This window comes from Desarmillaria tabescens, assembly GCF_030435595.1.
Source record: "Desarmillaria tabescens strain CCBAS 213 chromosome Unknown EV420scaffold_28, whole genome shotgun sequence".
In the NCBI taxonomy this organism is placed as follows: Eukaryota; Fungi; Basidiomycota; class Agaricomycetes; order Agaricales; family Physalacriaceae; genus Desarmillaria; species Desarmillaria tabescens.
Genome location: NW_026848327.1, coordinates 447,120 through 460,066, shown reverse-complemented (window position 1 = coordinate 460,066; position 12,947 = coordinate 447,120). Strand labels below are relative to the sequence as shown.

General features: G+C 49.1%; 5 protein-coding genes across 5 annotated transcripts; 4 read left to right on the top strand and 1 right to left on the bottom strand.

The window, feature by feature from the left end:
• Positions 1–646: 646 nt before the first annotated feature.
• EV420DRAFT_1273390 (ammonium transporter) lies at positions 647–2,378 on the top strand (the record flags this gene model as incomplete). Its single annotated transcript, XM_060467760.1, has 6 exons — positions 647–671; positions 722–924; positions 975–1,038; positions 1,085–1,474; positions 1,528–1,761; positions 1,813–2,378. 6 exons carry the CDS (start codon positions 647–649, stop codon positions 2,376–2,378), a joined length of 1,482 nt encoding a protein of 493 aa, XP_060328492.1.
• A 306-nt stretch (positions 2,379–2,684) lies between these two features.
• Positions 2,685–4,882, top strand: EV420DRAFT_1556793 (uncharacterized protein). Its single transcript, XM_060473678.1, has 5 exons — positions 2,685–2,970; positions 3,018–3,128; positions 3,179–3,310; positions 3,359–3,498; positions 3,549–4,882. The coding sequence occupies exons 1-5, from the start codon at positions 2,779–2,781 to the stop codon at positions 4,483–4,485; spliced, it is 1,512 nt and encodes a 503-aa protein (XP_060328491.1). The 5' UTR covers positions 2,685–2,778; the 3' UTR covers positions 4,486–4,882.
• Positions 4,883–5,007: 125 nt separating this feature from the next.
• EV420DRAFT_1273306 (kinase-like domain-containing protein) lies at positions 5,008–6,356 on the bottom strand (the record flags this gene model as incomplete). The annotated part of the gene is made up of 6 exons (XM_060467756.1): positions 5,008–5,081; positions 5,132–5,231; positions 5,280–5,366; positions 5,417–5,788; positions 5,839–5,934; positions 5,985–6,356. 6 exons carry the CDS (start codon positions 6,354–6,356, stop codon positions 5,008–5,010), a joined length of 1,101 nt encoding a protein of 366 aa, XP_060328490.1.
• A 1,477-nt stretch (positions 6,357–7,833) lies between these two features.
• EV420DRAFT_1481810 (uncharacterized protein) lies at positions 7,834–8,891 on the top strand (the record flags this gene model as incomplete). Its single annotated transcript, XM_060469814.1, has 3 exons — positions 7,834–7,912; positions 7,962–8,363; positions 8,416–8,891. 3 exons carry the CDS (start codon positions 7,834–7,836, stop codon positions 8,889–8,891), a joined length of 957 nt encoding a protein of 318 aa, XP_060328489.1.
• Positions 8,892–9,598: 707 nt separating this feature from the next.
• Positions 9,599–11,842, top strand: EV420DRAFT_1556778 (guanine nucleotide binding protein, alpha subunit). Its single transcript, XM_060473677.1, has 9 exons — positions 9,599–9,928; positions 9,995–10,179; positions 10,433–10,596; positions 10,657–10,779; positions 10,829–10,964; positions 11,018–11,137; positions 11,188–11,306; positions 11,363–11,540; positions 11,597–11,842. The coding sequence occupies exons 1-8, from the start codon at positions 9,811–9,813 to the stop codon at positions 11,460–11,462; spliced, it is 1,065 nt and encodes a 354-aa protein (XP_060328488.1). The 5' UTR covers positions 9,599–9,810; the 3' UTR covers positions 11,463–11,540; positions 11,597–11,842.
• Positions 11,843–12,947: the final 1,105 nt, after the last annotated feature.

Below are 12,947 nucleotides of genomic sequence, written 5' to 3'. Positions count from 1 at the left end.
TACAATATCGGAACGATCCCAGATCTAATTTACGCCGTCATCCCACTCATCTCAATGGTCAAATGTATTTTCCAATCCCCACCATTTCTCTTATCTTTGACCACAGGGGCCGCCTCGAAAATGTGGAACAATATCCTTGGCCTTCATTACTCTAGCTTGATGGAGCGAACCCGTCGACCTGTATGCAGTTGACATGGACTGCACTGGCCTGCTGATCCGATATGTACCACAAACAATTCTATCTCGGCGCCAAAGTCCAGTTAATGGTCTCTACAAGTCCACAGCGGTGTCCACACGCCTCCAGTTAATAATTGATGCGAGTTTCAAATGAAATCAACACTCGAACTGCATGGTCTCAATTGATTATTTGATGGTGAGCCAATAAATATGAGCGTATAATAAACAACGGTTGCCCACGGCGATGTTTCTTCAGATTCCTCTCACTTCCTCTTATCGTTTTAGGATTTTCGTGGCTAGGAACAGGAACGGAAGCACACGCCAAGCGATCATTCCGATCAACCGTGTATCTTTATTGGACGATAAAGAAGCGCTTATGTCAGCAATTCAATATCTTTACGGGAATTTATCAAGCCTTCGGGGATGTCGTTAAGTAAATTTCTTCCTACACCCCTTCATCTCAACCACGATGGTCAACGTCACTTACGACGCATGTAAGCCCTTATTTTTCTCCAGTTCCTCGAATTTTCTGATCTATTCTCAGCTGGTACTCTTACCACGACCGACGCAGACGGCGTCGTGAACGTATACAACAATGGTGACATTGCATGGACTCTTGCTTCCACTGCGCTTGTGTGGATTATGATCCCCGGTGTGGGGTACCTGTATTCGGGACTGTTGAGGAGGAAAAATGCACTTGGTCAAATTTATATGAGCGTTATGGTCTTGGCCGTCGTCTCTTTTCAAGTGCGTATGCAAAACCTTCCATTTGATCGTACGTTAAACGATTCGTGCAGTGGTTCTTCTGGGGCTACTCCCTCGCCTTCAGCGAGACTGGTAGCAAATACATTGGCGACCTCAGTGCGCATCCCAAATTCTTCATTAGTGTTATCTGACCCCTCGACAGAATACTTTGGTCTCAAAGGTGTCCTTGACGCTCCTTCAATGGGTAGTGTGCGCATACCTGCACTCGTTTTTTGCGTGTACCAGCTTATGTTCGCTGCAATCACCCCCATGCTTGCGGTTGGCGCCCTCGCAGAACGGGGACGTTTGGGTCCTGTACCCATATTCGTCTTCGTGTGGTCGACCATAGTCTATGATCCCATAGCTTGCTGGACCTGGTCGGCGAATGGATGGTCCTTCATCATGGGTGGTCTCGATTTCGCTGGTGGAACTCCAGTCCATATCTCTTCAGGGACTGCTGCGTTGGCTATCAGTATTTATCTTGGCAAGCGAAAAGGCTGGGGAACTGAGCGGCTATCATATAAGCCCCATAACACCAGTTATATCATTCTAGGTTAGACTCTTCTTGTCATCGAGTCCTCGCCAAAGCTAATACTTGACCTCAAGGCACCGTGCTGCTTTGGTTTGGATGGTTTGGTTTCAATGGCGGCAGTGCCCTAAGCGCCAACCTGAGGGCAGCCCAGGCATGCATAGTGACCAACCTCGCCGCTAGCGTCGGAGGTTTGACATGGATGTTGTGGGATTACCGCCTGGAAAAGAAATGGTCCGCAGTCGGTTTCTGTTCCGGTGCCATTTCAGGACTAGTGGCAATCACCCCCGCAAGTGGTTTCGTAGGAGCACGTACGTATTCAATTTCTTTGCATATACTTCGTTGCTAATAACTTTTTCCAGCTGCCTCGGTGCTTTTCGGAGTTATGGCTGGTACATGTTGTAACTTTGCTACTCAGCTCAAATTCGTTTTCGGATACGATGACACTCTCGATATCTTCGCCTCTCATGGTATCGGCGGCATCGTCGGAAACATTTTGACAGGGCTATTTGCTCAGGCCTCGGTCGCTGGGTTTGATGGCATCACTGTTATCAATGGAGGCTGGATCGATCACCATTACATCCAACTTGGGTACCAGCTCGCCGACAGTGTCTCTGGCGTGGCGTATTCGTTCACAATGACAACAATCATTCTTTGGATTATGCACTTTATCCCCGGATGCCGCCTGCGCCTAAATGAGGATGTGTCAGAAGAAGCCCAGGCAGTCGGTATGGACGACTACGACATGGGCGAGTTCGCGTACGACTATGTTGGACTGGAGCAGGAGCTTGCTGGCGAGGACAATGATGCACTCGGCGTGACGACTGGTGGCCGAGAACCCCATCATCATGTGCATCAACACCATCATGACAGCGGATCTAGCAGTGTAGAGGAGAAGAAGGAGGTCGCAACCATTACGCCTGCATAAGCAAGCAGAAAACACGTCTTAGTTTATGCCTGTTCTTTATTCTCAGCGTTCTTTCACAACAGCTCTATCACACCGACTCACCTCTAGTACGCTGTAGATATATTTTAGTTTTCATATATAGTTGAGTAGTATTTCACCCCGAATTAGTGGGTTTTGACGTGGTTTTTTCAGCGGAATTCTATTTGGACGACTTGGTACACTTACAATCTTGCAATGGAACGCAGCATTTGGCCCACGACGCGTCGGTGGCGATACCAGTTGAAGACAAATCCACATTACGCGACTACGATGACGTAAAACGGTGATGTCATTTCCGTACCGCTGTCTGAGTCTCCACCCTGACAGTGATATATACCCTGCGTAGTCAACGTTTGCTCATTACCGCCACCACCAGTTCGACATGAACGAATCGGCCTCGATTTCGCGCGCGACGTCCGTCTCTCGGGCTAGTAGAAACGGCTCAACTATATCTCGCAACCAGTCACTCATCAAGAAAAACGTTGCACCTCATGATTTGAAGCCGTCCGACGTGCTCATTGAGCGATTCGTGGCGTGGAAGGCCATCGTCAAGCAGCTCATTGCTTATTTTGAGGTTCGGTTTTCTCGCTGTGACTGCGTGCTGTGACTGATGGCTCGCAGGGTGTCGCAGACATCGAGAACAACACTGCGAAAGAGTTGACAAAGTTGGGCGCTGTCATTCAGGTTCCATTTCGAGCTGGTAACCAGTTCTTGGGCGAGGGTGGACTTCAGGTATGCTTGTTGTACTGCTGGGCTACGCTTTAGAGGCTGATTCCTGTCAGGATATCTACTACGGCATTCGCGACAAGACGCGTGTCATCGCAGACCAACATGCGAATCTTGGAAGGACCATCGATAGTTCCATTGTTCAGCATTTGCAGAAGCTTAGAACGGAGATTAAGGCCCACATAAAGGTGTGTCATACATGCATCACTGTTGAATTGTTCATTGACAACCTGCAGAATGTCCAAAACGATACAGGAAGATTGGCAACTAGCGTTGCAAAAGAGAGGGAACTTTCGACGCGCTACATTGCCGAGCTCGCCACCAATATCTCTGCATACAAGAACACGCCTATGAACGTTACGGCCAAAACTGATCCGTGCGTTGGCTGCATGTTCAATTCATGTTGATGCTCAACACAGCTTTCAGGTTCGTATCCAACACTGCTGTCATCCGCCAACTCCAGAAGCAAGTACATGAAGAGAACCTCCTTCAGAAATCCATTATCATTATGCAACAAAATTCAGCAACTTTTGAAGAAGGCATAGTGCGTGCCATTCAGAGCGCTTGGCAGACGTTCGACGAATGGCAGTCGCGCATGTCATCATCTGTGCAAGATACATGGCAAAATTTAGGAACACAGATGGCATCCCTCGCTCCCGACAGGGAATGGATTACGTTCAGTGCACGTTCCGATCATCTCCTCGATCCCGACACGCCTTTGCGTAACCAAGAGACTATCATGTATCCCAGTAAAGAAGACCCGAGCGTCATCGCAGTGCACACGGGTTTACTTGAACGCAAGAAGCGGTTTACTAGGACGTATCGCGAAAGCTACTTTGTCCTTACCCCGGCTGGATTCTTGCATGAATACGCGTCAAGTGATCCTCATGAAGCTCAGACACCCATGTTCTCGCTATTTCTTCCTGCGTGCACGCTTGGCCCTCCGAGTTCGAATTTGAGCAAGAGTCACAAGTTCCATATTGAGGGACGTAAAGATGGTTTGGGGACGACGAAGAGCGGAGGTTTCTTGAAAGGCACCGGCCAACATGCGTGGAGTTTTCGTTCTCGCAGCCGAGAGGATATGATGGAGTGGTGGAATGATATAAGGATGCTGTGTGCAAGGTATCTGGTGGCTAGTGAGCAGATGGAGAGGAGTGGACCCGTTGCTGCTGCCGTTCGGGCTGCGGGGTACGTCAGTGAAGAGGAGGAAGAAGAAGAGGGTAGCAGCGTTGAAGAAGAAGAGGACGAAGAAGAAGAAGAATACGAGGACGTCGGGGAAGATATCAATCCTCCAAGCTATTCACACCCGGAGAAAGATGGTTATCCTGTGGGTTTTGATTCTTCTAGTGTCGCAACTTGCTAAAACTTTCATCAGATTGACAAGAAAGATCATAATGGCTATCCGGTCGAGAAGGATGAAGGGGCTGATGTTTCGAGAAGGCCAAGTAAGCGGCAGATGGAGAAGGCACCTGAAGGACAGGCTCCGCATGCTCAGGACGAGGACGGCAAGGTCGAGAGCAAGTTTACGGAGGAGTTGTAACGTCTTGATTATGATCTGGATTTGTTTTACGTGTAGCTTCCCGGTATGATGGATGATCATCATATAGGATCACATCGACTCATTGTCCACAGCGGGAGTTTGACAGTCTCATCGTGACCGGAATGACCGGTTCTTTTCATTGTGTTGGCGAGGGATATCCGCCATCTGATGACATGTCAGAGCATCGCAAAAGTTCTCTCGAGCAAGTAAAATAATGCATATTTCGCCCCTGGGCGGCAATAGAATAAGCGTAATAATTGGTATCATATGTTCAATACATCAGTACAAGCCCCAATATATATAAGAGCGCGGACGCATAAAAAGTCCTGCAAATTATGGTATCTATCATGAATACGAAGTGCCGAGAGGGAAAGGAGCGTCAGGGCCTGAGGGGCGCGTTATTTCTTCATATATTAGTACTGTTTCAAGTTGGTCAGATGGAGCCGAGAACATGTTACAAGGCACGGACCTTTGAGTTCTTCTTTTCGCATGGGGGCACCGTTGTCAAAGTGGAAGAAGGAAGGATCGAGGGGTTCTGCCGTCGGTTCGTCTTGGGGGTCGTGGTAAGGCTAGAAGGGACGTGAGATGGGAAAGGAAGGTGAAGGTGGGAGGTGTACCTGAAGATATGGATGCCTCAGTGCTTCGCCGACTTCGATGCGACGTTTGGGACTGAATGTTAGACATTTTTCCATGAGGTCAATGGCCTGGATGATATTTAATAAGCAGTTAAAGGGGAATAAAGACAAAGACTGACGAGTGGATTAGCCTTGGGGAATAATGAGGAAAAGCTCTTCTTCTTCCGAAAGGGCAGTGCACGGATGTACTCTCTGGATCTGCTGGATGATATGGCATAAAAGTCGTCTATTGACGGGGTGCCGAGTATGTCAAGAATGATAGAGAGCTGGTGGTGATAGTCGCGGCCAGGGAAGAGGGGTTTTCCGCTGAGCATCTCTGCGAGAACACAGCCGACGGACCACATATCAATGGCGCGGGTGTATTCTTTGAAGGTGAGCATGACCTCTGGGGCCCTGTACCATCGAGTGGCGACATATTCGGTCATGAAGGTGCTGCTGTCGTCGACGTTGGGCGGGGGCCGGGCCGAGCGGGCAAGGCCAAAGTCGCAGAGCTTGGGGGATGGTGAGAGTGGAAAAGGGGGAGGATTTGGAGATGACAAACCTTGAGATCGCAGTTGGCGTTGAGAAGGAGATTGGATGGCTTGAGATCGCGATGGAGCACGTCTGCCGAGTGAAGAGCCTTGAGTGCTCGGAGAGTCTAGATAGAGGTGAGGATGGATCAAAGACACAAAGCCCAAGGGTACGAACTTGGTATATAAAATACTGGCAATGGTCGTCACTGAGCTCCTGGGTCCGGATGACACGGTGAAGATCAGTCTCCATGAGCTCCTGGACGAGATAAACCTCGGTAAAGTCCTGGAGAGACGGTGGGCGAAGGATATCGAGGATGCTGATGATGTTCTCGTGGTGAAAATGGCGGAGGAGCTTGATTTCGCGGAGAGTACGGAGGCAGAACATGGAGTGGTCAAAGGGGGTGATACGCTTGATAGCGACTTTGCGCTGAGTTGGGAGATGGATGGCTGAGCAGACAACGCCATATGCGCCTTCGCCGATAACATCCAGTGGCTGGTATGACGACCCCACCAAGAAGTGGGTCATTTTCTCTTCCAGTCCATTCATCGCTGCGGTGACATATAAACACCCAAACTCGGCTATCCCCGCCGGTACCTTTGACTTGTAACACACCACAACAACGCGTCCCTGCATAGCTTCCTCCTTCCGGCATCTCTTGCCAAATACCGCCCACTCTGACTCATTATTTTCTCGCTCTACCTCCAGTCCCTCTTCCTCCAACCAACCCATCTCCATGGCAAAAGGAACCACGAGCGAGTATCACCCCGAAACCGGCGTGGACGTTGCCACTTTGCAAACGGCCTCCGTCTGTACTCCAATCTGGGGCCGAGACTCTTCCTCTTGTTCTCGCCATTTCATCTATTCTTCCAGCCGGGAAATACGGAGTCTCTCCTTTGCTTTGTCTCTTATTGTCAAAATGATAGCCATCAAAAACCTAGCCGCCACATTTTTATTCATTCATCGGCTCGCCCGATCTCTTATTGTCCGCCCCCCCGTATTAATTTCATTCCGTCACTACAGTTGCCTCTCGTACCGCAATTTGTTATCAGCAGCTTGCTTTTTCATCCGTCCTTCTGACCCCGATTCCATTAAAATGACATCCCTACGGTTCCGCTACGCCAATCTGCTTCAGGGCCGAAAGTCCGCAGCGACAACAAATAACCGCGACGGCTAACCACTCTCACTCTCCCGCAGTACCAGGATACATATAGTCACTGAATAGCGCAGACACGGGTCTCTACATTGAGTTTATCAACATGCGCAGGCACACCGAACGGGAGGCTGTGGCGAGGTGAGCTCGAAACTGAGCTCGTCGGCTAATGATGTGGTTTCCGGGATCTTCTGCAAATCGATTCTTGGATACGGAAGCCGCACGCACACGCGACAACCACGCGTCTCGCAGGGACTCGACGCCTACCAAACGCCGGAATAATGCCAGGTTCACGACCTTGACCTGACTAACCGGGCCATCTATTCAATTAACTGCTGCTGCTGCGCATGCACCCTCCGTCCATATGTATGGAATGCTATGTTGCCTGCGGGTACCTCTGACCGCGGGATCTTGAACATTACGACAGACGAAGCAGGATTCCTACTGAATTGGTTACCATGCTTCATCCCAGTACATCGCTCGACGGTCGGCAAGCTTAAAAGCTACCCAAAGGCGCAAAGTCTTCGTGGGGCAGTCGGTGCTAAGACCTCTCCGAACACACATGCTCATTGCTCGTCAATATGACCCGAACTAAGGACGATCTTCGTTGGTGGTTACCATGGTCATGTCCATGTATCGGCCCAAAGACGCCTCGTATACTTGTGTAGATCAGGAAGCATGATACAAAATCAAGTGCTAGATGCGAGTGTGCCAATCAGTTTATACTACAGCCGAAGATGTACTCCTCACGACAATCTAACTGCTAAAGACAGGGGCTTGTGAGAAAAGATAAGATCTGTAAATCTGCTGATAAGATTCTTTGATCCCTTTGAGTCAGCACCTGTTACTCATTCCTTTTCCTTTTTTTCTCCCATGACTAGCCTGCTCAGTGCGCGGCTCTTCGCCCGCCAATCTCTGCTATGCAGGCGGTACATTCACCGTTCACCCTCAGGTAATCCTGCTGTGTGTTTCCCATCACTCATAATGACTTACCGACCCAGCGCTGGCCAAGGCCAAGGCAGCACCAACCGACGAACCCTTTGGCGAGAGCACCGATGACGGTGACTTGTTTGGTGACGCGACATCGTCAGTGCAAGAAACCAAAACCCAAAGCGCTGCCCCGCAAAAACCGAAAAAGGCTGCCCCTACGCCACGGAAAGGGATGGATGCTTCCCGCCGCGCGGCGGAGTATACCAGCCTGTACGAATTTGTCTCACCGAGGTTGCAAGAAAAGAATCGTCCAGATTTCACGCATCCTCCATATGTGAAAGTCGCGAGCTTCAACCGTCTCATGGATCTGGCCACTACAGCGGAGCAACTTTCGAGTATTGTTGATCTCATCCCGGCTTGGGCGAGATATAATGGGAGAGGGATGAAGAATTCGACGGCGGACGTGTTCGTTCGTGAGTCTATTATCGCACACATTTAAGCTTCTACCTACGATGATTCTTTTAGGCCGATGCGACGACTTCAAGTGTCCCCAGCTCGCTCTCAAGGTCTTCGGAAACTTCCCACTGTACCAAGCAAAGCTCACTCGCCCCGCTGCGCAGCAGCTCCTGTACACTCTCCATCGCACCTCCGCCCCACTAGAGGACCTCATGCTCACCGCGGCGTTCTTCCCGATCTATCAACTCGGCCCGCTCGAGAACGATATCGTCTCGCTGTCCATTCTCGCGGCGGCGTCGGTGAAAGCCGGGAAACGCGATCTGGAGACGGCGTTGTTGACGAGGATCCACAAGTCGTTGGGTATCAAGGAGGGTTCGAGGGGGGTGCGTGTTGAGGGGACGGATTTGAGGGACAAGTGGGTGATGTGGCATTTGAGGGAGATTGATTTGGCGTTGGAGAAGAGGGATGGGCGGCCGCTGAAGTGGTTGAGGGATTGGAGGCACCGGTCGCAGCTCCGTTCGAAAGCGGAACCCAAGGCTGCTTAATTTCCAGTAGGCTCGGAGAACGTGCAAGTCATGAGTTGCTGCAATCTATCTTGTTCGAGTTAGGATGCGAGCTATATGGTGTTTTCTCGACGTTTCCTCCGGCACTCGCGGATAGTTTGCACAAGTTTTTTTCCGTCCAGCGGCTAATGTCTTCTCACGAATAGCAGAGCAGTGGCTGTATTCAGTTGAATTTTCCTACATTTGTGTAGCCGCGGGACACTTCGTTCGGCGCCTGGAGGTCCAGCCCCAAGGATTGGATGCCACGGATGAAGATCAGTTGACTGAGAGTTATTCAGTGTGAGAAGCCCAGATGCTCATTATCCTTGTGGATTCGTTCCAGGTAAGTATGCGATGGGCTTCGGAGCATTGGATGACAGAACTTTACTTTTTGGCGGAGTCATACGCAAGTTACGGCAGGCTTTCCGCGAGGGTACTGGGTATTCAAATTCTCGGTTCAGAATCCGCTTCCGACGATCCCCTACCGTACTATGACCGCCAGTTTTAAGGTTAACGATGGAGTAACGTTGTATTATACCTTGTATGTAAGGCAGACAGGGTGAATAACCTGTGCAGACCCAAACTTATAGGAGATACAGTATTTATCCCATTCGAGAGTTTCAAGCAACGTTGCCTGGTAGCAAGTGTCCTTGTATATCTCTTCCCTAGATACCAACTCGAAAGTTACTTTGTGAATTCGAAAAAAGCAATCTAATCTTATCACCGGAACCGGGTAGATCCGTATATATACTCCCAGGCACCGCTGTTGTACTCTTGACCATCACTCCCCGTTGTCATTCTTCGATTCCCTTCTTCTCCAACATTTGTTCTCTCCCCCTTCTCCTGCGACACCGTCTTTCATTTCTATTCGCCACTTGTCGCTTTCCACACACACACCCGGTGAGCGAGCCGCAGCGCGAGGATGGGTAACTGCGCGTCTCAGTCAGACAAGGAAGAGAAGGCACGCTCGGATCTGATAGACAAGCAGCTGGAGGATGACAGTAAGAAATTTAAAAAGGAGTGTAAGATATTGTTATTGGGTTCGTTTATCCTTTTTTTCTTCTTTCAAGTCGCGTCCTTTGGTTTTGATGGGTTGTATATCTTAGGATCTGGAGAGTCGGGCAAGTCGACGATTGTAAAGCAGATGAAGATTATCCATCAAGGCGGTTTTACCCCTCAGGAATTGGATTCGTATCGTGGAACGGTGTATAAAAATGTGCTAGAGTCGGCGCAGGGCATCGTTCAGGCTATGAGGAAAATCGGGATCGATTGTCATAATTATTCAAATCGAGTGCGTCCTTGTTTCTTCGTTCGAAAATGCCTTCCATTTCCCCTCCTTTATGTCTTTGAATACGTACAGTTCACGGGTATAACGCCCTGCTTTCATTATCATATCTGACTTTATCCACGCCACATGCTCTCACCCGTTTTATCGCCATGTTCTCATTTAATAATCCCCTCCCCGCTCTCCATTCTTCAATCTTCCTTTCATTTAGCCGCCTTTTCCCGACGTCCGTTCGGATCATTAACTCACGGCCTTCCAGGTGCTCGCAGAGACCATTCTTGACTACCGACTGGACGAAACGACTGCATTCACCCTCTCGTCCGAGATAGCAGACGCCATTCATCAACTATGGCAAGATCCCGTCATTTCTACCATGATGGAAGAACATTCAACCGAGTTTTACCTCATGGACAGCGCCTCATAGTAAGCTGCATTCATATTTTCATCAGCGTTTTACCCTGGTTGATCGTTGATATCATTCAGCTTCTTCACCGAAGTCCTTCGCATCGGTGCGCCAGGGTATAGGCCTACCGAGACTGATGTCCTTCGTGCACGGGCGAAGACTACGGGCATCACAGAAACACGGTTCAACATGGGCCAGCTCCAGTATGCTCTTTGGTCCCTATGCTATTTATAATACTAACATGCGATCTAGAATACACATGTTCGATGTCGGCGGTCAACGTTCGGAGCGGAGAAAGTGGATACATTGCTTTGAGAGCGTGACATCCATAATTTTCTGTACGGCGCTGAGCGAGTACGATCAGGTGCTGCTGGAAGAGCGGAATCAGGTGAGCGTGGCTATCACATTCTCGTCCACCCAGCTTCTTAGAATCTTATCTAGAACCGGATGGCCGAATCTCTAGTCCTTTTCGAGTCGGTTATCAATTCGCGCTGGTTTCTCCGGACGTCTATCATTCTCTTTTTGAATAAGATTGATGTTTTCAAGATGAAGGTGTCGAGGGTGCGTTTGGCTTCGATGTCTTTCTATGCTGTCTTCTCACCTCTGTTAAGGTGCCCCTTGATCGATATTTCCCCGAGTATACTGGCGGGAATGATGTCAACAAGGCGGCCAAGTACATTCTGTGGCGGTTCATGCAAGCGAACCGAGCGAGACTCAGCGTGTACCCCCAGTACGTGATCGATCCGCGACCATCATGTAACGATCTCTGATCAGTTCTACCATCAGTCTGACGCAAGCGACCGATACTACGAACGTACGGTTGGTGTTTGCCGCAGTGAAGGAGACGATACTACAGAACGCCCTCAAGGACTCTGGTATTCTGTAGAGTGGCGGGAGATTTTCTCTTTTTTTAATTTTCATTTTCATTTTACTCGATTTGTCCTTGTATCTGTTGTGCTCATTGGTATGTCCATTAATTCTTCCTATCAGTAGTCTAGCACTGATGTGTATCTCATCTAGCATGTCCATCACCTGCTAATCGTGTCCCCTATCCATCCCACGTATACTATATCGGTCGCTATCCTTACTCTCCCACCACCACCACATCTTTTTTTAAAAGGACCCGTCCATAATTTAGGACCATTTTTTTATATCTATATCATGTCTACCGCAATTTGTATAGTAGTTCTTTTGCATATGGATTGAATGTTGTGTGTGTACATAGACACATCATGATAAGATAACTCTCTGAATGTGTGCTTGGGATCAACATTGATCGAGACTAGAGTAGTTGCACGATATTGATGACATTTCACTCGGCGCAGTAACCTGTCACCAAACCCCTTTAGCCTACTCGCCGAACACTGGCATGCAACGTATCAATATTGTCTGAACCTTGAAACTGTTGGTGCTGGGTGCGGTGCGGTCCTGGATGAAACCGCCATCATGTTTGGACTTAGTCCAGACGTTGTGGCGCGAGTGCTAAGTTTCGGGCTTGTTTATTCTCTTTCTTATCCAAAGCGGGGCTTGCCTGGCACTAATGAAGAGTTTCTTGCGGGCTTGTCGTATTTGTATGTTGTATACCATGGGTACAATTAGGAGTTATACGTTCTTGTGGCCCTCTCACTCCGTGCAAGAGTACTAGTAATGTCACTACAACTAGTTCAACACCGCTCCCGAACATCCTTGACAGATAATCAACCAAGCCGCGAAGCTGGTAGGTAAAAATTTATAACTTAATCCGTGGCTGAAACTCTCCAGGTTTTGATGCGAGATAAGTATCATAGCATACCGTCAGGGTCAGTAGTAGACAACCCCCCATAACGGCCTGACAACCATCAGTGTAACTGCCGGGAAGAGGGTGAGATCTACAAACTTGAAATCATGTCACATATTCCGTGAAACGATGACGCGGCAGAGTCGGACTCGGACTGACAGGTGCTACGCAGAAAGAGGCTCATACTGGCGGGAGCAGAATCGTAGAGCAAAAAAAAGCAGATACTGCGCGAGGTTACTGATGCTAGATCCAGCAATGTGTAGACTCCAAAAGTCAGGGCCAACCTAAATTATATCCCTCTAGGGCCAGTGCCCCAGAATAGAATCCAGATAACTCGTTAAAATGGTCGCCCGTGCTAATATATATGTATACAGGTCATACATTGCTCTCGCGAAGGCAATGCTCGACTGAGCAATGAATAGAAGAAGCTAAATGCTGGAATAGGCATCAGGCGGTGCTCTTCATTCGAGAGATATCAATACCTGACGAAGTGCATGACCATTCACGAACATCCTATCACACTCTTCGCAATAAGGATGGTCCTTCCTTGCCTGGCAATGCATACGCAGCCCATTCTGTGTCCGACAGTCCTTC

What these genes read in the sequence shown, in the direction of transcription:
- EV420DRAFT_1556778 (XM_060473677.1), top strand. Translation starts at nt 9,811, where the DNA reads ATGGGTAACTGCGCGTCTCAGTCAGACAAGGAAGAGAAGGCACGCTCG. An exon ending in GTCATAATTATTCAAATCGA is followed by an intron (nt 10,180 to 10,432) that starts GTGCGTCCTTGT and finishes ACGGCCTTCCAG; the next exon opens with GTGCTCGCAGAGACCATTCT. An exon ending in CTCATGGACAGCGCCTCATA is followed by an intron (nt 10,597 to 10,656) that starts GTAAGCTGCATT and finishes GATATCATTCAG; the next exon opens with CTTCTTCACCGAAGTCCTTC.
- EV420DRAFT_1556793 (XM_060473678.1), top strand. Translation starts at nt 2,779, where the DNA reads ATGAACGAATCGGCCTCGATTTCGCGCGCGACGTCCGTCTCTCGGGCT. An exon ending in AGCTCATTGCTTATTTTGAG is followed by an intron (nt 2,971 to 3,017) that starts GTTCGGTTTTCT and finishes GATGGCTCGCAG; the next exon opens with GGTGTCGCAGACATCGAGAA. An exon ending in GTTACGGCCAAAACTGATCC is followed by an intron (nt 3,499 to 3,548) that starts GTGCGTTGGCTG and finishes CACAGCTTTCAG; the next exon opens with GTTCGTATCCAACACTGCTG.